Below are 24,385 nucleotides of genomic sequence, written 5' to 3' on the forward strand. Positions count from 1 at the left end.
CGGCAAGGCCGAAGGACCAATAACCAAACAGCAAATACGTGCCCCAAGGCCAAGGGTATCCAGATCTGGTAACCTTTCGACAGGCTGTTTCGTTGCCGGGTTCCACAAGACTTGTTTGTTCGAAAGTGTTAGTTTGTCCGTACGAGCACGCAGGAACGACTTTTACGTGAGTGCAGGAAGAGCCCATTTGTGCAAAGTCGAAACACTGCTGATCACCATCAGATGTGTGCACTGCAGAGCCAAGGCAAAGGCAAAGCCACTTTTCAGTTTTATCCCAGCCAAGTTAGTTTAGTAACTACACCTTCATTGGTCTCAGATCATCAGGTGAGCCGGAATCAGTGTTTTCAAATCTGTTCGGTGAATAAATTTTGAACCCATATTCGTCAGGCAGGAAGCCAAGGTCGAGGACGGATTTGGCATTTTGAAACGTCCTTGTCTTCTTTGGAATATCCCAGCACCCCTTTTGTAGTAGAAGCTCCGAATACAGAGCTGGTAGATCTACATAATCAGTATACATTGTGTGGCCCAGCGACACATGTGGCTTGGCAGAGCACCGTCACCACGAAGGTTAGGAAAGCTGTGGACGTTTGTTTCATTTCCCCTGATCTGAATAGAAAAACTGAGTGGATTTTGAAAGACACTTGGTCGATGATTTATGCAATAGAAATTTGACATGCTATTGTGCTCGTTGGTGCTTGGATAGCCATGAAACCAACTGAGGCTACCTAATGTTTGAGAATGGTGGACTAGTTCAGCTGTGAGTTTGCAACGTATAATTTACAGACATCAACAGTTTTATTTTTAGCTTGTTTCGATTACATTTTGGTCAGAAACGATAGTACTGTATGCAGAAGGAGACCGATGATTGGATGCTAGCACGTTAGTTGATTTGCGTGCACTGTCCGTGAATGTGTGAGCCTCACTGAGTCAACTCCGTACAGTATACAGGTGACCAATGTTGGTGTTGCTTGAAATCTTCCATGTTTGTCCCTGAGTGTATAGGAAGTGTGCATGGGGGCGTATGCGGTGTTATCATGTAGGTAGCTGGGGCGACAGTACAGCCTTGTGCTGCAGCCAGGCATTGCCAAGAGTACCTCCCCCCCCCCCCCCCAATAGTGTGCAACTCCAGTATGTATGCTGTCCCGACGGAATCTCCAGTCGACGTCATTGCTACGATGCAATGCGCACGGCACTGTACACGCTTTATCAGACGTATACTGAACCTGCACATGTGGTGGACAAAGCCCAGTTTGATCCCGTACAAACTAGTTTAAGGAGGCACGCATGATGCCCTGACAGTGACGCCCCGTACAAATGTCTCGAATCACTGGTGCAAGGAGCATTGCATCATAAGAATGACGTCGACTTGAAATTCTGTCGGGACAGCAGGGTATGCGGGAGTTTCCATACTCTTTGAGGGTCATGCACTCTTACTATCATGTACAATAGAACCTGTCAAGGCGACCACTCGGATAAGAGGACCACCTGTCTCAGGAGACCACTGTAACCAGGACCAAGGGATGCTATTTCCAGTCAATTGACCCTGGATAAGGAGACCACCTGGTAACAGAGACCACGTTTGAAGGGCTTGAGCGGTCGTCTTAGACAGGTTCCACTGTACTGAACTGCACGGTGGTCAGAGTGGATCCAATTTGACCAGGAAGTCGTTATTTGTCGACGTCTGATGTCGCCACCGTCAAGCCCTGTCCATTGGTCATGGCATCTTCTTGAACATGACTATGCTATTGAAAATATGGGTAATTATAATAGCTTTCCGGAGTGGCCTTGGGGCTGCATCCTGGCTTGTCACGAGTCTGAAATTTGTATGAACGTCTTGCGTGTCGTTGCTCGAGAGTGTCCGCTTTGGTGGACGAAAGTGGTGATCTCTGGTCGTAGCTCGTTTTCTCCTTACCTCTGCCTCTGTTTGTCCCTGAATGTAATGAGGATGCTAACCGGCCTTAGTTGTTGTTTTGCATTCTGTTTGTTCGTTGCAGCCAAGCCTAGTTAGTTCTGCAACGTTCCACAACAACTCTACCTGCCAGCAGACTACATTATCACTGACATTGTATTTATAACGGCATCTGAGTATTCGCATAAAGCCGGCCAGTGACTTCTGCGTGACGGGTGGATTTCAAGTGTCCATATAGGGAGAAGCAGACACACATCGGCGTTTGTGCGCCTTCCCGCTTCCGTTACGCTGTCCGGAACTAGCATGGCAACCAGCGCAGAGTGACGAATCGGCAGCACCGACCCTCGGCTGATTGGTCCGTGTATAGTCTGTCCCCAGCAGCACTGCAGTGTTAGCATCCACAAAGGTAGTACGATTGGCAATAGCTGCTGCCCTGGACTTCAAGCAACACAGTAAGATCACCGCCGCTGTAGTATACCACGGCGTTGCTCACGTGAAGAGACACTGCTCGACCGACGTTCCACTGCTAAGCACCTCGAGTGTTATACACCGCTGAGGGACGGTGACATCTCGTTGCCATGTTCCGTGGCGTAACATGGCCCCCCATGTGTCTCAGCCTCTGCGTTGCTCTCGCCGCTGTCTATAGTGTTCTGGCGGAGGGTGAGTGGAAGTAGCCTGTTGCAGAGCACCAATACTGTATGTATACTGTACTGGCAGAAAATTTCATCGGTCGATAATTTCGTCCAACTCCAAAGAAAGGAAGTGCGTCCGGTTGAAAATTTCGTCCATGGACCAAAAGAGTGTATTGACAAGCTGGACAAATCGACATTCGTCCGGCATTTCATTTAGTCCAAAAGGGTCCTTGGACGAAAAAGACGAAATTAAATTCCAGACGAATATTTCTGCTTGTACAGTAATAATATTACATATGATGTAATTTTAGGTGTAGTAAAATTTCCGTATCAGGAACCTGCCAGGTTTCAGGTGTAATGTAGAATTAGGTGACCACCGTTCCCTGCACATACAGTGCATGCTCCAGTGCCATTTAGGTGTAATCTAAGTTGAGTTGCCAGGTTTCTCCAAAATTACCGAAATTTAAATTCCACCGAAAATAGCGTGTTATACAGTACAGTCAACTTGGCTAATAACGACTGCGGATATAACGACAATTCGCGAATAACGAAAGCATTTCCGTGCCCAGAGCAAAGTCCCTTCCAACTGTAATACATAATAATGAGACTTTGGGTATAAGGACACTTCTTTGATGCCCCGCCGAGTGTCGTTATAAGCGAAGTTGACTGTATACAGAGAGATGTTTTTATGGTCCATTGAGTGGTCGTCTTAGACTGGTTCCACTGTATAAACGTTGTGTGCGAACAAGGTCATGTCGGTGAGTTACCGGAACCGCATTTGCATATAGCGTGAGTCGGCGGAACCACTAGGCGATATGTATACAGCGCAAGTCGGTGGATTCGCTCTAGCTATAAGCCCATTGCACATTGCCAAATATGGCATGCACGAGTAATGCATGTGAGTACGCTGGGATCAGCAATGCACTGTTCAACACCCGCACGACCGTGCCCTGGTGGCTGTGTGGGGTGTTATGAGAGTACGAATGACATCATTGCGCAATGGGCTTGTTGCATTGCTGGGTGCCGCGACTTTTCCAAAACCTCTCTACTGATGATGTAGTCGCATAATCTCTATACTTGGGCAAACGTTGCTAAAATATCTGACGGCCAAGGACAGAGAGAGATCAGTGATGTATGCTCCAAGACTAAGGGTTGGCTCACATATCGCCGGTACGTGCCGGGAGTGAACGGGAGTGGGCCTCTTGCAACCTCTTCCCGGCGCATTGCGATTATGTGAACCAGTGCAGTCGTAACAAAATCATACGGTAAAATATCGCAAGGGACCGCCGGCAAAGTTGGACAGTGCCCAACTCTTGCGATCTGCCCCGGCACCGATCCCGTACGATTTTGACCAAAAGTGGTTTGGGAACCGTTTGCGCCGGTGATCGCCGGCTGCCCGAAGCCAGACTTTGTCAACATTTCAAACCAAGGCTCGTCCTAAATTTTCCTACATTGAAGCTAGAGACGAGGTTCGTTCGCCATTCTTGTAATCGCTTCAAGGTGGCAAATAAGTCAGCATACCAATCCGTCCTTTTCAGATGATCTGCTTGACTGTTGTGCAACTTATGAGACAAATACAATCCGCGATATTCATGTTAAAACAAAATGGCGTCACGATTTATTGAAAGTGGTATAGTTGGTGGTACGAGTGTTCAAAACCATTTGAACTTCATACTGTTCGTCTTCTTTTTGACATGCTCTCTTTCCATCGTCCTTAGCTTTTGTTTGTTGAGAGCTGTTTTGGCTTTCTCCTATACCTCTGGGGATGCCAAGTGATGGTTTTGAGAGGCTGGTGATGGCTGTGAGCGAGAGTTTGCCGATCGGCGTCGTCCTCGCTATAGCGATGAAAATACTAGTTACTGCGCACCTGGCAGATATCACAACACGTCGGAGCGTCCAGGAGCAAAGGAATCTTGGGTTTTCACTGGAATCTAGTTCCTCCAGCATCGTGTAGCCCACCGTTGGTGAATGGCGGTCCAGAAAGGTCGAACCTGGTCTTCTGCAGCATCTCGCAGTCCTGCGAGGCACACTGAATACGCCTGTCATGTATTCTACAAATAAAAATCACGAAGTAGTGGACTTTACAGTGATGAGTCTATCCTGTATGCTGCAAAAGACGCAGGAAATGTGACTGGTGTCTGTACACTCAGTGACTGGACGCCAACACCCCAGGCTTCTCCTGCAGGATCTGTTTGACATTGACATTATGGAGTAGGTCGGCATTGACCTGGTTTGGCAGCTATCGTAATAGTATCTGCCTGGTTGGATGTAGCAGGTTGGTGTTTGCTCGTCGTCCAGTCCGGAATTTCTTGTAACTCACGGTGGAGTACGCGCAGGGTTTGTGATCATTCCTGTTCACTTCAATATTATCAAACATAACGTTCCCTTTGTCACTCATCTTATCCTGAGTACTGAATTTGCTGACAATATTGCACCACACTTGTCACAACCTACCGCCACTGCTGGCGGTGGCGACTGGTTCGTCGATGGTGGTGACCAGGCTGACTGACTAGCTTTGAGACAGCGGCCTCGTTGTCAACCCCGCGGCAGCCTAAAGGTTGATTTTATCGATCCAGCCTCAGCGCCATGTTGACGATGCCCTAGTGACTGTGTGTCGTGGATTGCCTTGCCATCAGCGGTCATTGCCGTCCACCTTGATGCAGCCCTCAACAACTGGCTCAGCCCATGGGAGTCTCAAGTGGACAAAGGTTTTGCCAAAGTAGCTCAGAAGATTGGTGCATCGTGGTGTAGGTGAGCACATAACTAGGACTTCCCAGCGCCTATTTGTCCAGGCTGCGATACTATGTGACATGCTGTACTGCACATTCTTTTCAGCACTGCAAGGCCGGCAGCTGGACCGACTGCAGGGGCCGCGCACATGCAGGCCGCCTGTTGCCAGTGCAGCATTGTGGAACGTTCCTTCCTTCTGAGATCCGTGGAATAATAACTTTCTTTGCTTCAAAGCAAGTTGCTTACCTTTCTGTTGTGCTCCCAGTGTCCTTACAACAATAACCTACAGCAATGTTTTATTTTCCTTTCCATTCCCCAACCAATGAATACTACGATGTCGATTCTATTTCTGAATACTTTAGTGTGTGCCCGCGCACGCACGTGTGTGTGTGTGTGTATACCTCACTCGCCACTCGAAGTTCTGTTCCCCATCACTGGAACACTGCCTGTTCTTTCAGGACCTGCCATCATCTGCGGATGGGCATTCAATGATTGTATTGTGTGTGTGTGTTTCATTCAGAATCAGATCCGCTATCGTTGCTATAAGAGAAAATCTGTGGGTTCACATCCAGTGCATTTGTAGATTTGCGTGCTTTTCTCGCCACGGGCGCATACATGGGACATTGTGTGTGTGTGTGTGTGTGCGTCTGTGTGTATGGGGATATTGTCTGTATCGGCTTTTGGTACTAATGTTCAGGTCTGTGCTTGCATGTGTGAACATGAAATTGTTCGGTTCTGTGCATGCTGTTGCTATGTTGTATATTATTATTGTATGTATGTGTGCATTTCCACGAACAGTGTAGATGAGCGTGGAGAGGGCATTCATCCCTCATCAACCACTTCCCCTTGGGCTTACGAGAGTTTTTTCTGCGTACCTCTCATTTTTGTTTGTTTCTCTCTGATACTGTATTGATGCCGGTACCTGTACCTCGATGTGTTCCTCTATCTGCAGTCGCCTTTATCCTTCGGTCAAGTTAACGTTTATTGTGCTCTATTTATCGTGCGAATCAAAATAAACAATAATAACACAAGTCATGCTAGAGTGACGACATGTGCGTGTAGTAGGGTTGATGCGATGGGAAGTTATAATTAGGTGGAACAGAACACACATTGGGCAGATTGATTGGGCATCATTGATTGTGCTCAGTCTAAACAGTGAGCGTAATAATTATCTCCAGTGACAGACTGTAGCGGCTAGCCTCCAATAGGTAGCTGGCACTAGTCGCTACTGCTTGTTTGACAGGTGCCGCCAGAACCCCTGTTGTGTCATGCTATAGATGCACATGCCCTATTGTGGGGCATACTGAGGTACTTTGATTTTGTTGACTGCATGTAGACAGCATCCAATAGTAGTACTCGTAGACCTTGGCTCTTTGTAGGTCAACCACCATGGCATGGATCGATCGGTGACTATGCACTTAGAGGTTGGAATAGCCCGCGCTGAACAGATCTTGCCATGGCCCAGGGAGTGAACTCGCTTACTCGACTATCCCGGTTTTAGTTAACCAGCATGAGTGGTGCAATTTGTCCATACCATGTTGCGAGCTCACAGTTGTTTGGGCAGGCACCACGAAACAAAGCGAAATAACGGCGTGACTGTAGAGCAAGGAAGCGGCGAGACGGCACTTCCAGGACGAGACAGGCAGTAGAGATGTGTTCACAGCACGAGCAACCTCTCAAACCCTGCCGGTACTCCACAGTTACAAGAAAATGTCGGACTGGACGACGCGCCAATGCAAACCTGCTACATCCAACCAGGCAGATAGCTGCCAAACCAGGCCAATGTCGACCCACTGCATACCGGTATGTCAATGTCAAACAGATCCTGCAGGAGAAGACTGGGATGATATTGGCGTCCAGTGTACGAACACCAGTCACATTTCCTGCGTCTTTTACAGCATACAGGATAGACTCGTCACTGTAAAGTCCACTACTTCGTGATTTTTATTTGTAGAATACATGACAGGCGTATTCAGTGTGCCTCGCAGGACTGCGAGATGCTGCAGAAGACCAGGTTCGACCTTTCTGGACCGCCATTCACCGACGGTGGGCTACACGATGCTGGAGGAACTAGATTCCAGTGAAAACCCAAGATTCCTTTGCTCCTGGACGCTCCGACGTGTTGTGATAACTGCCAGGTGCGCAGTAACTAGTATTTTCATCGCTATAGCGAGGACGACGCCGATCGGCAAACTCTCGCTCACAGCCATCACCAGCCTCTCAAAACCATCACTTGGCATCCCCCAGAGGTATAGGAGAAAGCCAAAACAGCTCTCAACAAACAAAAGCTAAGGACGATGGAAAGAGAGCATGTCAAAAAGAAGACGAACAGTATGAAGTTCAAATGGTTTTGAACACTCGTACCACCAACTATACCACTTTCAATAAATCGTGACGCCATTTTGTTTTAACACGCATACGGTCCATTGAAACAAATTAAAAAATACGATGGATACATTGGCAAGTTCTTGTGACTTCATCAACGTTTGGCTGCATAATTTCAATACCATTGCTTACTAGACTGCAATAAAATGTGTAGAAGTAGTTTCCTGATCTCCAGTAAAAGGTAGCAACCAGTGGCCATCACTGAAAGACCTTGAACTACTGAAGAAACAAAGAATTCAAGCTTCAGTTGGCAAACCTGTTGTGGGATTTGGACACATTCTGTACAACTTTGTAGTAGATTTGGTACTCGAACCGTATGCGCAATGGATCGGGAGCTGGCTCACCGCCGATGTCTTGCGATGTCTTGCGGCGCCGATTTTGCCTATGTGAACCAACCCTAAGAGTAGTTTGTACGTCAGTTTCCGGGCAGCTGGCTGTTTCCAACATTGATGGTTTCAGCTCCCACGCGCATAGCCCGCATAGCCCACTGGGGGCACACCGTATGCGCAATGGATCGGGAGCTGGCTCACCGCCGATGTCTTGCGATGTCTTGCGGCGCCGATTTTGCCTATGGGAACCAACCCTAAGAGTAGTTTGTACGTCAGTTTCCGGGCAGCTGGCTGTTTCCAACATTGATGGTTTCAGCTCCCACGCGCATAGCCCGCATAGCCCACTGGGGGCACACCGTATGCGCAATGGATCGGGAGCTGGCTCACCGCCGATGTCTTGCGATGTCTTGCGGCGCCGATTTTGCCTATGGGAACCAACCCTAAGAGTAGTTTGTACGTCAGTTTCCGGGCAGCTGGCTGTTTCCAACATTGATGGTTTCAGCTCCCACGCGCATGGCCCGCATAGCCCACTGGGGGCACCTCCCCCCCCCCCCCCCCCCCGTAAAATTTCGACCTGAGTTCAGCATGCACATAATAACCATGAATGACATGCACCAGCCATCCTACACATATGCGGCCGTGCACCCCCTCCCCTAAAAGGGGGATCAGCTGCGCCCCTGGGTCTCATCAGCGGAGCTCCGAGTGACGGACCGAACCGATCGCAGTGAAGTCGAGTGACTGGCAGAACTGTTTTCAGGTCGGCTCAAACTCTCATCTCTCTGGTGGAAATTGTAATGCAATGCATACGGTTGTTTGTTTGTGTGTGTGTGTGTGTGTGTGTGTGTGTGTGTGTGTGTGTGTGTGCGTGTGTGCGTGCGTGTGATGGTGTACGCCCGTGTGTGTGTGTGTGTACGCCTGTGTGTGTGTGGGGGGGGGGGGGGGTGCGCGCGTGCCCGTGTGTGTGTGTGTATGTCTCTCACTGTCTGTCTGTTTGTGTGTGTATGTGTATGTGTGTGTGTGCATGCGTGTGTGCATGTGCTGTGTGTTATCTTGACATGCTAGTAGCAGCCGGCGCCACCGCACCCGTAACCCTGGCAACAGCTATACCCACCACCACCCCACAGGGCTTCGCAGAGTGCCAGGTCGGCGCGCCGCCCGTTGCCCACAGTCGGCTGGTGGCAAACGCAACACACGCACGCCTGCGGTGTCGCGACGGCTTCTCGGCTCCCGACGACGGTGTGTCCCGACCAGACGGTGCTTGCAATTTGACCAGCCACGTCTGGACGACTGTACGGCTTGTGTGCTCGGGTAAGCATGTCTGTGTCCAACCCTGTGTATGATTTGGCAGTGCATTCGCGTACATCTGGTGTGCACATACTTTGTCTTGCCGCCGCGTACGGTAGTAGGCACTTTGAAGTACATGCGCGCTATATGAAGCCCGATCCGAATTGCGCAGAGAGAGAGAGAGAGAGAGAGAGAGAGAGAGAGAGAGTGTGTGTGTGCACATGTGTGTGTGTGTGTGTGCACATGTGTGTATACATGTATGTATGTACGTGTGTGTACGCGCGTGTGTGTGTGTGTGCTCGTGTATGTGTGTGTTTGGGGAGCTCTCTGCAACTCGACCGCAGCACGGCCCATGCAAGCGTTGGCGGGTTGTGGTTGTGGACGACTTCAACCGCATTCATCCACCTGTCCCGGAGAAGGAATGGCTCGACACTGCCCAGAACCGCTCGGGGTGGAGAGAGGTCATCCACAGTCGTCCTCAGCCTCGTGATGTCTCCGCCAAGCCAGAGTATCGTTGTGCTTGCGGGAAGACGTGTTGCCGCCCCGGCGATCTCAAGCTCCACGAACCTTTCTGCCGGTTGCCGCCGAATTAGTCCTTTCGCCATCATTGCCTATGGCAATGGGCAAGTTCAAGGTTCATGGTGTGTGTGTGTGTGTGTGTGTGTGTGTGTGTGTTTCTGGCTGGCAGACATTGATGAATGCCTACTGGCCCAGCATGATTGCAGTGACAGCAGCATCAGCACCACGCCAAACGGCACTTCAGGAGGTATCCCGGACACGCTTCTAGCCACTGCAATCTGCCAGAATGTACCTGGTTCGTATGTGTGTCGTTACGGCTCCATCGCCTCAGCGGTACCCGGTGGCAGTGTCGGTTCAACGCTTGGTCCGCTCAGTGGGAGTATGTCGCCGTCTGCTTCAATTGCTGGTGAGTTCCAAGTGCCTGCCTGTGTGTGTGTGTGTGTGTGCGTGCGCATGGTGTGTGTGTGTGTGTGTGTGGTGCAATGTGCCCGGTGTGTGTGTGTGGCTGTGTGTGTGTGTATGGTACGTGCGAGTGTCGAGATTGTAGCCAGAGCTGCACTGAGCGACGCTGTACCCCCCCCCCCTCCCCTTTAGGTAGTGGGCGCCCCTTTCAAAATGAAAAGTACACTGACTGGTTGGTGCCATCACTACTACCATGTACATCTACAGTGCAGCATTGCTCACTGAAATCCGATCAAGCCAGTCAATGCCACACCGGGCGCTGTGCAGCCCTAGACCTGCGGACACTGAGCCGCGAAATGGTGCAGTGACATGGTGCAGGGTGCACATTTGGTGGTTGCATACGCCGTGTCCACGTTGTACAGATGCACGAAATCCCGTAGAATCTCGTAGAATCCCGTAGACACGGTTGGTTGTGGAATGTGCAGGACCCTATTGTGTTTTCTGCTATTTCCACTAAGAAATGGGCCCTGAAGGCAGTTCATACGAAACCCTTTTTTCCGACAAAGATTTAGCTAGTCATTAGTGCAAAAGGAGAAGGACGAAATGTTACGAGTTATGACTAACCGTCCACCAACGTAACCAGATCTTATACAGTCAGCGAGTGTGAACAAATGGCACAAAACTGACAAAGAGTACCGGTACTGAGACAGTCGGCGACCTGACACCATAATTTCACCATAATTTAATTGGCTCACCATCCGAGTTCAACTAGTCATTAGTTCTATCAAGAGTAGATAAACAAGAGTGTGCAACTCCGGATCTCTCCTGCACAATCTGCAGATACCCCGCCCATGGCGGAATTTTTTGTTCACGTCACCTTTTTTTCAGAAGAACGCGCACTTTGCCGCAGAGCAGTGTGGGCGCACGTGCTGGGCACCGACCTTGCAGTGTAAAGCCGGCCAAGAGCACGAGGGAACACTTTTCGAAAGACTCGCGGTGCGTGCGTCGTCGAAAAGATTACGTCAACAAAAAATTCCGCCGTGGGCCTACCCATCCGCGAGTTGCACACTCTTGTTTATCTACTCTTGGTTCTATCCAAAGTGCTGAAGCTGGAAAAGCGATTGTTCGCCATTGATAATAACTTAATAAGGCTAACTAGGTCAAATGCGCATGTATAGCACACAATGAACACCCAAGCGGGCATGTACACACCTATAGCCTAGTACAGAACTTCGAAACTCTGTACAGTCGGACCTCGCTTATCCTGTCCTCTTTTATCCGGATCCCTCGCCATCCGGAAGAAAATTGTTGGTTGCCGATTTACAGCATAATTATGTCATGCATACATACAGTATGTGTGTTTGATTATCCGGTTCCCTCGCCTATCCGGATATTTTTGTCGAAAACGGATGTGTGCGGTTATGCGAGGTCTGACTGTACAACGCGCATAGAGTCTATTGCATTTGTTGACATCGAAACCAGAGAGAATGTGTACGCCGCAAGAAGCACCTATGGCTGTGTTTACATGAGAGTTTTCAAACCCGGGTCGAGTTCAGCCCGGGTTGAAAGTCTGTACGATAGACAAAATAGGTGGGTGTTTACATGAAGCCAGTTGACCCGCGTGAAATACTGATATGCCGCCAAAAGTCCACTTCTACAGTCCTGTATGGTCACGTGAATCCTTTCACGCGAAATTTGCATGTGCAGTGCTATTCAAACCTGGTGCGAGATACGCACAGAAGTACGTTAGTACGATTTTCTCGCCCCGGGTTGATTTCAACCCTCCCCTTGGGGGAGGGTTGAAATCAACCCGGGTCAAGCGCAATGCGTCTTGTAAACGCACCATTCATTTTGTGTACATGGCAGTTTGAAATCTGACCCGGGTCGAACTCAACCCGGGTTGAAACACCTCATGTAAACACCGCCTTACTAGCCTTGCATGCAACCGTGTGCAATGTTGCATGCATTCGGTACAATTATACTACAAGTTATACCATGGTACGGTACGGAGGGCCTGTTTTCAGCCAATCAGCGCTCGTCTAGCCATGGTTATATTGGCCAGTATATCCCGCGCGGGATTTATATAGAATATAAATCCCGGTGAACGGTACGTACGCTAGGGCACTGCCACCGTACATGTTCACTGCCTGAAAGGCAGTGAACTTGTACGGCGGCAGTACTCCAGCGCACGGACCATACATAAACAGACACAACGGACACCACATGCACGTGTACACTCCACACAGAACGGCATGACGAGGAACAGTACACAATGGAAAAGAAGAATGACCTGGAATTCGTCTACCGAGTATTCTATTATACTGAATCTGAGGATAAAGAACGTCGAATAACCACGAAGTATCCCGAATGGGTCAGCAATGTACATTGTACTTCGAAGAGTTGAAGATCATCAACAGACTGTCTCCTTCGTAAATAAGTTTATAATACCAGTGTACATGTACTTCAACCCGATTGGAAAAGGCTATAATAGATTGGATTGAAATGTGATACAAAACAGTGCATGCAAATGCATCTACTTGCAAGCAAAACTGATTATAAGATGCCGCATGTGAAAATCAGCACTGTACCATAATTATAGTAACACTTACTCCCAAAGAGTCTGTAATCTAACTAGTGACGGTAGTTTGATTCAACGACAAACTCCAGCACCGCAGCAATTCAGTCGACTTCCGCACCGCTCACGACTCAAGACAAGATCATGAAGATGCTACAATATGCACTGGTACTGAAAGGAAATCTTATGCCAAACATCCACGGAGGAATCTCCTTCTGACCTTGCTCGACCATTCTTTCAACTGACAACTGATAACCATCAGAAGATGTTCATCACGGTACTGCATGATGTAGGAGATCTCCAAATATGTTCGTTGTTCTGGAAATGCGTAGGGGTACCTGGCATAAGTAGGATATGACCCTCGTAGTCGGGTTATACCGTACCCTCATATAAATCCCTCCTGCTATCGCAGTCGGGATTTATATTCAGCCGGTATAACCCTCTGACTCGGGTTATATCCTCTACTTCAAGTCAGATCAAACCGAGTTCAGGAGGTGTTCTGCCTACTTGGCCGTGTGTACGTATCCGCCTTGCTGCTTGACCAAGTCAATTTCGTATCGCAATCCTAGATTGGCTAGGGTACCCCGTAAGGAGACCATAGGTCTGTGGAGACTGCCCTAGAGAAATATGAATAAATACTATACTTCACTAAATACTATACGTATGCACTACTGTGCTAGAATCCTAGCCAAAAATGGAACATCTAGATCCCTGCACAGCTAATGTGTACATCTGGTACACAATCGTGATTGTATGTGTTTCTTGCAATAGTCCTTTATATGCATGCTGTACAGATGTACGGAGTTCTGTACTAGGACCGCAGGTGTTTACAGACACGGTTGGGTGTTCATTGTGCGCTATCTCTTTGTCTGTCAAATCCTATATATAGGATTTTTCCCAATTTTTGGGAAAGAGTAGATCATATCTTACAAAGTAAAGTTCTTTCGTCAACAACCTGTTGGAGGCTGCATTCCGTGTTTATCAGAGATGATGCCTGCCAAGTTTCACCAGCACAAGGGCTTTACTTTTTCTGTAAAGGGCCTTCCCGTGCAAGAGTGTCCAGAATTTTCAAAATCCTATAATATTATATAGGATTTGGCCTCTTCAAAAATTGGTTTTGTTCTTCCCAGTTTCCCCTGCCAATAAAAACCATAGTTGGCAATATCCAAGCCTAGATATAGCCCATATGGAGCTAACAAAAACATTCTATGCATCTATGGCTAAAGAATAAGGACCTCCTAGGCTAGTACCAAAAGAGTACTCCACGATTAATACCGGTATGTGTACATACTTGAACACAACTGATTTAGTAAATGCCCCAAACATGTAGTGTCTTTAGTTCATATTGATCTGCGAGCACTTTACAACACTACTTCAATGCTAGGATGGTGCTAATATTCATCTATTCCACTCCTTGTCTATTTCTACCACTTGTAATTGCAATTCATCAGCAATAATTGCACACAGATACCTTTCCTGGGGGTCTTAGCCAGTGGGATGGTCTAAGACCATGATTGAGAAACAGAGGGTACCAGGTTCAAGTCCTGCTTGGAAGCGGAAGGATTTTTTCCAGCCGTGCTGCGACCCACAGTTAATTGGGAACTCGTGGCCTGGCACGAGGGAAACATGGATGCAGTGAATGGGATTTCGGTCTTTGACCACTTTGTGGTGGGTCTGATCTACTCACCTCCCACCGCTTAGGAGCTGCATCTGCGCCTTGATCCAAGAGGGTGGTGGCGTCACGTCCTTTTTTTTTTTTAGCCAATGAGTAACCTCTATTCATTCATTTTAAATAAGGAGAGGCATTGTGTGAAAAATCAAAATGCATCTTCAATAACATTGCTTCACACTTCGACCATTTTCGAGGCTGCAAATGCGTCTTGAAGTCTAATCCTATATATGGGATTAACTGGTGACAGACAAAGAGATACATGCGCATTTGACCAATTTTAACCTCATAATTAATGACAAACAATCGCTTTTCCAGCTTCTTCACTAACGCTGCGTTTCATGTAATAATATTCTTCACTTTGGTTAGAACTAATGACTAGCTACATCTTTGTCACGGAAAAGGTTTTCGTATGAAATGCCTTCAGGGCCCATTTCTTAGTGGAAATAGCAGAAAACACAATAGGGTCCTGCACATTGAACACCCAACCGGGTCTACTGGATTCTACAAGATTCTACGGGATTCTACGAGATTCGTGCATCTGTACAACGTGCATAAGGCTTATAGCAAAATTCCCAGACTGCCTAGAGTGCTCAACACCACAACGGGATGGAGCATTACCACAAAAGGCAGAAGAGAACAGAGACAACCGGATAGGTCATTGTTGTAGCGCTGCGTTTCTTGCACGTAGCAAAGCCAAGGGGGGATCCCCGGACTACTAGTACTGAACAGTACAACAATGATCTACCCGGCCGGAGTGTCCCTGTTCTCTCCTGCCTTTGTGTGTATGTGTGTTGTTTTATGAACTCTCTGCACAGTACGGTGTGTTGTGTGGTCCTGGTGCATGTTGTACAGATGGACGAAATCCCGCCGGTGTTTACATACCCGGTTGGGTGTTCATTGTTTGTTGTATACTTGATTTATAGTGGAAATCAAAACAGGCATACCTATGCGTACTAACAATGGACCCACTGTTGGATGTTCATTGTGTGCTATACTGTAATATACAAAATTTCGGCACTTCACGATTTTTGACATTTCGGCGGCGATTTATTTTCGGCGTGGGGTAGAGGGCATGGTATAGTGCGACAGATGCTGTGAAAAATTTCATCGGCGTTTTAATTTAGGCGTTTTGGGTCGGTGCCGAATATAGCCGAAATTAAATAGCTGCCGAAAATTTGTATATTAACAGTACATGATGTGCTTTTGATCAATTTAGCTCAATAATCAGTAGCAGACAGTCGCTTTTCCAGCTTCATCACTTTGAATAGAGCTAGTGACTAGCTAGATCTGTGTCCGAAAAAAGGTTTTGTGTGAAATGCATTCAGGGCACTTTTCGCAATGGAAATACAGTCAACTTTGCGTACAATGACACGTGGCGGGGCATCAGAAAAGTGTCCTTATTCGCGAAGTGTCTTTATACCCGAAGTCTCATTACATGCATTACAGTTAGATGGGACTTTGCTCTGGGCATGGACATTCTGCCGTTATTCGCGAATTGTCGTTATATCCGCAGTCGTTATTAGCGAAGTTGACTGTATCAGAATCACAATAGGGTCCTGCACATTTAACACCAACCGGGCCAAGGGGATTCTATGGGGTTCTACGGGATTTCGTACATCTGTAGAGCGTGCATAAGGCTTATATTATGCACTGTCCACAACTGTACTATGCTGTTTGATTGCTAAACTAAAGTTGAGTACCGACGGCCTACCACGTCTTGCTGGGCGTCAGCTGTGGTGGCATGCTGGTTTGAAAGGCTATGCACAAAGTGTGTCCAGCTGTCCCTCTTCAATTTCAGGTTGTCTGCCACCTGGTGTGTTCGCGTACATGCGTTTGTTTCTGATGGCGAGACGTTTGCCACATTATAGGGCAGGGACACGGCTGATTTATTGCAAACTCGGTATGGTCCTTCTCAAGGCTCGGACACAACTAATAACTAGGGCTACACCAGGTAGAGGTTTGATCGTGTGACGGGATTGAGTATTTCTATTCGGGTAGCACCAGGGGCGGATCCAGGAGGGGTTCCAGGGGTTCCGCGGAACCCCCTAAATTTCCTGAATGCACTGCTGGCAACAATATGCGTGTCCATGTACATGTATCAGCTATTCAGTTTTGACTATACTGGAACCCCCCTGTAGAGATCGCTGGATCTGCCGCTGTAGCACTGAGAGTAAATAAGCTCCCACGAGTGTGCTACTCTGCATACAGGGTCTCCGACGGGAGTAAGTAGGGAGGTTTAGTTCCCACGTAACGGAAACGCGTACGTGGGTGATCCACGTAAAGTGGATGAAGGGCATCCACGTTGCAATGTTGTGTTTAGTCACACGGAACAAACAAAAGCATAAAGCGAAAGGCCCAAACCTGGTCAAGGACGAAGCTACCCGGGCCTAAGAAGCTCATCGAATATTTTGATTTCGTGCTTCGGAAATTTCTTCAGCTGAGCACCCTCACAGCTCGCAAAATGCGCTCCATTCTGATTTTCACCCACGTTCTGGCGGAACGTGGGTGAGCCTCCATACACGGCATGTCGTGAATCAGAAAACGTCTGTACGTGGGTCACTGAGTATCACGTGGTACACACACGTAAAGTACCCACGGATTAGGTGCGACTAGACCTCCCTAGTCTCCGACGGCGAAAACCCGTATCACGTGTTCTAAGTATGATTTGTACAACCACGAACCCCATTGAAAGGCTGTCCAGAGTTTGCACACTCTTGGGAGCGTATGTACTCTGGGTATCATCATATCATGGATATCCTACCGGTCGCGGCCAGTGCACTTACATTGTGGTGTGTGTGTGTGTGTGTGTGTGTGCTGGTGTGTGTGTGTGTGTGCGTGTGTGTATGTATGTGTGTGTACGTGTGGCCATTGGAAATGTGTGGTGGCTATGTGTGACGGTGCCCCTCTCCCCGTGGTGTGTGTGTGTGTGTGTGTGCTGGTGTGTGTTGCAGGTTCAGCGTCACCACCACCACCCTCACCACCGGCCGCAGCATCATCCGCAGCCCTGTCTCTCTCCTCCGCCACACTGGCTGTTGCCATTATCTTCATTCTGGTGGCGCTCTTCCTGTCCTTCGTAGCCGGCTGGAAGTCAGCGCTGTACTACCAGCGCAAGATGGGCAGCACCGTGCGCGGAATCGACGGCGGCCAGCTCCAGTTCATGCACCAACGCCAGGGCAGTACACTCGGCCCGCACAACGCCGAACCGCGGGCCCAAATGAGAATTTCAACGGACACAGTCGCGTCGTCGCTGCGCACATTCCGCCGCTCGTTCCGCAGCAATCCGCGCAACAATTCGGCGGCCGGCTCGTCCTCTTCCGTGTCCGCAATTGCCATTCTGCCAGACAGTGGCTCGGACACCACCTCACGTTCGTTTGTCGGCACGTACGACAGCGCGAGCATGGCGCCGGGAGATCGCTCGACCAGCTGCAACATCTCCACCACATCCATGTGCCTGCAGTCAGCTCCGCCGTCCAGCATGCCCATGTCGCCGCGGAGCTTGCAGCGCCAGAGCTCGGTGTCAAGCATCGGCAGCTCGGTGTCGCTCTCCTCCAACTCGTCGCGCTCCCGTCCGGCCAAGCCACCGCCGCTCAAGTCGCCGCTGACCAACACCGTGCTTCCGGCCAGCCTGCAGACGGACAGGGCGCCGCAGCCGTTACCGCGACCGGGCCGTAGCTCCACGATATCGGTGGCGCCGGGGGAAGTTACCCTGGATACGGGCCCTGTTGCCAGGCGGCTGCAGTCGCCGAACTCGGCCACGCCGCCGCTGCTGAGCAAGACGTACGCACAGAGCACGCAGAGCGACGAGGTCTGCGGGCCCTTGATCGGCGACAGTGACACCGGGGCCTACGCGTACTCGGACGCGGAGCCCGAGCAGCTGGACGACGTGTACGAGAGCACGCCGGGCCTGGGCGACACGCCTGACGGGGCGCGCTCGCGGCTCAGCGTCACCACGTTCGTGCCCAACGAGGGTCACAGTCGGCGTGCCTCGTCCAGCACCACCTCCAGCATGCACGCCCCGAGTCTAGGCCATGGCGGCAGTTCCAGGTCAAGTATTGCCGGCGGTGGTAACTTGCTCGGACGAGGAATAAGCGAAAACTCCAGCCAAGAAGCGGATGAGTTGTACGCGGACGCTTGCCACACCGTGGAGGAATGCATGTACGATGCACCGGGCGAGCTTGCACCCGATCTGATGGGCACTGGCATGCAACAGCCCAGTTCGCAGACGACGAACGATGGCTGTCAGTACGACGCGCCCAGCTCGGTGTGCTCAGAGTACGACGCGCCCAGCTCCGTGTGTTCGGACTCGCCTGCTGTCGGCGGCGAAGGAGGCGTTAGCAGCAGCGGCAGCAATGTGCCCACTGTGGCCTCGACCATGCGTTTACGGCGTGGACTACCACCTGTGCCGCAACTAGCGTCTCAGGACGGCGACGCCATTAGCCATCGGGCGCCGCAGCCGTTGCCATCCACGGCTACAACCATTCCCACTGTCAATGCTGCCGCTAGTCTGGATAGTACCGGCAGCATGGGTGACACGGTGACGGCACGTAGCCCAATGCTACCGTCCGTGTCGCTGCTTCCCGGCACAGGCAGTGTTGGCAAGAATGAGCGTGACAAGCGCAGCACCAAGAAGAAGCCACTCCCGACCAGCCCGACGGCAAGAAGCGAGAACGAACGCAGCAACGGTGGCGGCGTTGGCGGCAAGGCTGCAACTAGACGAGACGAGATTAACACGTTCGCACCACCACCGGCACAGCCGTCGAGCAGTGTTGCTGCTGGTGGTGGTGGTGGTGGTGGTAAAGCAAACAAAGGCAAGGCGAAGTTTGGTCTGCCTCCAGCGCTGCCGTCAACCCTCGCTGTGGACACGCTAGAGAAGGAGAAGAAGAGAACTGTACCTCCGCCAATGCCGTCGACCATTGCCGTCGCCAAGCCGAAGAAAGACAAGAGCAGTGCCGTGTCCAAGTCGGGGCTGCCGCCACCACCGGCCACCGCTGCTGCTGTTGATAAGCGGTCGCGGGAAAGGGCTGCTCTCCCGCCCCTGCCCTGTGTAGGCGAGGCAGCGAACCGGAGACCGGGGGTGTTCCCGCCCCGTATGCCACCCTCGCCCTCGGGACCCATACCGTCGGCAACCAGCAATGGCTACGAGCAGAGAGACATGGACGAGCAGCTGTCTTCTCTGCGGCGACGCGACGACAGCTTAGAAGGCTACGAGCAGAACGAGATCATCGCGTCACCGTTATCATCGCGGCACAACAGCAACCACAACTTTGAGAGCAGTGCAGCAAGGGGTCTTCCGCTTGCTTCCTTCCCCCGTGTGTCCACAGCGGAGCAGGACGACGAGTACGAACGGTTCATCCAGGGCTCGGACCGTACGTCGTGCTCCGCCAGTGTCTGCTCCCGAACTCTAGCGGGTAGCGCCAACCACACTGCCAGTGGCGCGCTGCAATCCGACTTGTGCTACGACACACTGAGTGCGCACGGTCGTACGTCGCCTGGCGAGCAGGTCCAGGCACAGCCGCACGACGGCGGTGGCCTCGATGAGATGTACACGACGACGCAAGAGTCGCGCTCCAACTCATTGTACTCGGCGCTGGGCGGTGGACTGTCGCCACGGTCCTCGTCCGCCGCACGCGCCTCCCGCTGCTCCAACTCGGACGCTGCTGCAGGCGGCAATTTCGATTCCGTCTCGGCCAGCTTAATGCTTGGCCGTGGCGGCAGTAATGACGAGTCTCTGCGTTCAAGCACGCGGTTTTCTCGTCAACGTGGCTCTGCGGCTGCAGCGAGTCAGTGCGATGACCAATCGCCATGCTTGGATGCTACAAGCGCACGCGCGGGACCGGTGCTGGCGGAGGGTGATGAGTACGCGATTCCGGCGCGCGGCGTCGCCAAATCACAACACAGTCAGGACACACAGGACATGACCAGTGCTACCCACAGCACCTACAGCGCTCCCACGACGACGACGAACTCCACGACGCATGACCGTAATGCCGCCGCACAATACTCACCGATCAACATCACACCGTCAGCTCGCCACAACTCCTCCGCGTCCTCCTATTCGCAGGTTCAACTGTACGGCAAGTCCGCGTCTGGTGATGCTGGGACCGCTGACGAGGATTTCGACACGTACGTCTTCACGCAGTTCCAGTCCGCCAACGCGGCTCGGCACGACGACCCCGCCTTGTTTGACGGGCGGGCGCGTCACAGCTATGCAGGGCCCGAGGAAGGACTGCACTGCGATGACTCTGAAGATGACGATGCGGCTCTCGCGGAAGGGCAGCAGCTGGCGGATGAGGTGTATGTAAATAGCCTGGTGATGGCAGATAATGCTGCTGACAGGGACTGCGCTCTGCCCAACTCCACGTGTTAGTGTGTGTGTGTGTGTGTTTGTGTGTGTGTGTTTGTGTGTGTGTGTTTGTGTGGTGTATGTGTGCGTGTGTGTGAGTGTGTCCGCATGTGCGTGTGTAGGCGTGTATGGATGTATGCGTGTGACATAAGCGTGTGGGCGTCAACTCACGTGTTGCTAAGCACATGCCATGTACACGTGTTGCAAGTGCTGTTGAGAGATGCTGCACCACTGCTACAGTTACCAGCTAGCTGGGTCGTTGTCCTCCTACATTCCCTGTCCTACTACACACCGTTAGGCGCTGCATCTGCCGCTAGGGTTTATCGGGTGTTAGCGGCCGTCGTGAGTTCCCTTTGGGAACGGATACGATAATTTACTTTCTTTTCTTTTTTACTACACATAAGCCAAACTTATTCCAGTGGCGACAAGCGGTCTTGCTCAGGACTCGGGTTGAGTGATGGGAATAGCTCCTTCTTCAACCTTTTCTATTGTAGTCGGCATTGGAATTCTCCACCTGCCAGTTAGCCGGCATTGGTTTCCAGTGCCCTTCTTCTTCTTCTTCTTCTTCTTCTTCTTCTTCTTCTTCTTCGCTTGCCCAAGATTTTGTTGTAGTGCCTTCTTTAACTCCAATAGTTTTGCAACGGGACCTCACAGCTTCTTCCTTTGGTCCGCAGAGCATGTCCTTTGCCCTTCCTCTTGCCTCCTGTATTTATTTTTGTTTTACGTTTTTTCCCGAAGTTTTCCTTAACCCCACGCCGGTCTGACCCACCTTTAAAACTCGGCTGCTGAAGCGTGTCCTCTTTTCGCAGCAGCTGTGGGTGGCACGACTGCGTATTGTTTCTGTTTGCTGTTTTCCTGTTCGTTTTGTTTTGAAAGCTCCGCCAGTATCATAACGGTATTATTTTGATTGCACAGACTTTGGAGGTATTGTCACGGCTACTTTGATCACGCTAGAGTGTCATAGTACTTTTGACAAGCTTGATCAATTTTGTACCGGTAGTCACCTTTCACCGGAGCTCCGGGCTGATCTTTTTACATTGATGAGTTGAAGGTAGAGTTGGAGGCCGTTTTTGAATTTCAAATTCCGCCAGGTGTTGCAGATGTACAAGTAGAGCATGTATTGGAATGCCACGGTCCTGCTGGCAAATTATTTATTTATCTATTTCAATTTTAGATCACCTACTTTGGACACATAATGATGATAGTTGGTCGAGGCATCTCCTCCCAGCACTGCTCATCACTATTGCATGCCAGTGCCTGGTGTGCAGTCAGTAAAAATGCGCAAAAATTCTTTGCAGCTGTGGCTACCTGGAGCGGCTGCTCGTGTGTGTGTGTGTGTACGTGTGTGTGTGTGTGTGTGTGTGTGTGTGTGTGTATGCCGGTGCTTTCAATCTGCTGCTGGATTTAAACGGCACAATTGCGAGCGTGGCAAGCGACCAACAGCGAGGGAGCGTCTTGAGTTCAAGTTCTGCTGTGCGTGCGGCGAGAGATATCGCAGACAGCAGGATCTGCAGCGGCACGAGGCCGGATGTTCTGCCGCGACGCCATGATGCTACCCCTTTGTTCCCCTTCTCATGAGGGCAGCTTAGCCGTTTAACGGCAGCTGTTTGCCAAGGTCAAGGTGTGTGTGTGTGTGTGTGCGGTGTGTGTGCCGGTGTGTGTGTGTGTGTGTGTGTGTGTGTGTGTGTGTGTGTGTGTGTGTGTGATGGATGGATTGTTTCTATCTCATCTCAGGGGCTTCAGTTGGAAATTCTACGTTCCTTACAGCCGTGCGTTCCGGAATGCTACTTTTAGAGCCTTTCACGACTCCTAACGTTAGATTGAAGTATCCGTGGTAACTAGACGCCCTGCAATGACTTTTTAAACCGTATTTCCGCAAACAAAAGGCCGTCCTCGTATACAAGGCCGGGGCAGGGGCGATTGAAAAAATAAAAGACCGTCTCCGATTAGAAGACCGGGCCTACTAAATGAGTCTTTGTTCTTGTGTTAAAAATGGAAGACCGTGCTCAAACTGTGGGAAAAAATAGAAGACCGTGCTCAAACTGTGTAGAAGAAAATGGAAGAACGGGGGTAAAACTGTGTGGCGAGAAATAGAAGACCAGGGTCAAACTGGGTTGAAAGAATAAAAGACCGTCCTCGATTATAAGGCCGCGCTGGGTTAGGGCGAGGTTGAAAAAATAGTAGACCGGCCTACTATTTGTGGAAATACGGTAAATAATTCATTGGCACCTATACTGTGCCTGTGTAGCCGGTAGTGATGAACTGAAGTGATACAGGGATACGTGAAAGACTACCTGGCCTATAGTCTGTTTCAAAAAGATTTACAATCAGGTTTGGGTCTTAAAAAGTATGAAGATAAGGGAAATTTGGACAACAAAGTACATAGAATGGCTTGTTAGGACACAGCAAATTGTTCTGTGAAGGTTTCGGAACAATTGGATCAGCCGTTAAGGAGTTAGAATTTCGGCCAGGTTTCCGGCCTTTTCCATGGTTTACAATTTGCCCAGGAAGCCAGTATCGATTTTTTATCAAAACCCACGATTTATTCTTTCCTCTTTGGCCTTGTGGTTATGAATGCTGTCTGCTGACCATGAAGTTGTGAGTTCAAATCCCAACCTATCCTCAAATCAAACTTTTTTTCTTCATTGTTTTGGTGATCAAGCTGGTACAAGACAAAGAAGATGGCTGCACCAAACGACTTGTTGTTGTTGTTGGAGCTCGCGCTTCCTGCCGAACTGACTGGCACTTGACTGGCTCACGCCATGTGAACACACCCACAACACTGCAATGGTGTGAGTGAATATGGAAGTCATCGCGCTGTAGCTTTTTGAGATCTATTCTAGTATTTCAAGATAGCCAATTTATTTGAATTTAGCAGTCAACGCTGTCTTCTATCAGCGTTCACAAGCGTCTGCTTTTCTCAAAATGTCGTCGAAGTCACACGGATAGCTTTGCCAAGTCATGGCCTTGGGAATGAGTCCGTGTCGATGTCGTCGAAGTCACACGGTGAGTAAATTGCATCGCAGCTCAAAGAAACTATTTTGGTCACAAAACGAATTGGGACCCATGCCGCTCGTCAACATTTACAACACTTTCGTTTCGACTTGTCCTCTCTGACTCCATTATCGATACGAGGAAGAACTCGTTTGTTGTAAACCAGACGTACCTGACTGTATCAACGTGAGTGAGTTGTCATTTTTCCTGCTTTCGCGCGGAATATTTCTTCGAGTTCACAGTGAGTTTTTCCAGGCAGTGCTCGAGTGCTCATACGGTAAGACGCCAAACTCCGCGGGCGATCGCCAGGATTGCAAATCTTTTTGAAACGGACTGTAGGGCCTTGTAATTGTGTCTGGACCTGGTGATACCTCTACACTACACAACATGTTAAAAAACAGTACAGGACAGTGTACGAGATCTACCGAGCTCGCGCTATCATCAATGCATGTCCAACAATACATCCGTGTACTACCAAGAGTACATAAGTTATAAAAAGAAAAATAGTTTTTTTTACGCGAACAGTCGTGTCCGGAGCTCCAGCGAGCTTTTTTTTCTTTTCTTTCGAGTACTATTGTCTCACTTGTTATTCCACTGTATTATTACTATTG

At 50.0% G+C, this 24,385-nt stretch overlaps 1 protein-coding gene across 1 annotated transcript; it reads left to right on the plus strand.

Moving 5' to 3' along the window:
• The first annotated feature begins 15 nt into the window (after nucleotides 1-15).
• Nucleotides 16-22,050, plus strand: LOC135821068 (mucin-19-like). The gene is made up of 5 exons (XM_065334130.1): nucleotides 16-567; nucleotides 1,995-2,569; nucleotides 9,048-9,293; nucleotides 9,958-10,194; nucleotides 17,389-22,050. Exons 2-5 carry the CDS (start codon nucleotides 2,488-2,490, stop codon nucleotides 20,802-20,804), a joined length of 3,981 nt encoding a protein of 1,326 aa, XP_065190202.1. The 5' UTR covers nucleotides 16-567; nucleotides 1,995-2,487; the 3' UTR covers nucleotides 20,805-22,050.
• The last annotated feature ends 2,335 nt before the right edge of the window (nucleotides 22,051-24,385 follow it).

The sequence above is a fragment of the Sycon ciliatum genome, chromosome 7 (assembly GCF_964019385.1).
Source record: "Sycon ciliatum chromosome 7, ocSycCili1.1, whole genome shotgun sequence".
Classification (NCBI taxonomy): Eukaryota; Metazoa; Porifera; class Calcarea; order Leucosolenida; family Sycettidae; genus Sycon; species Sycon ciliatum.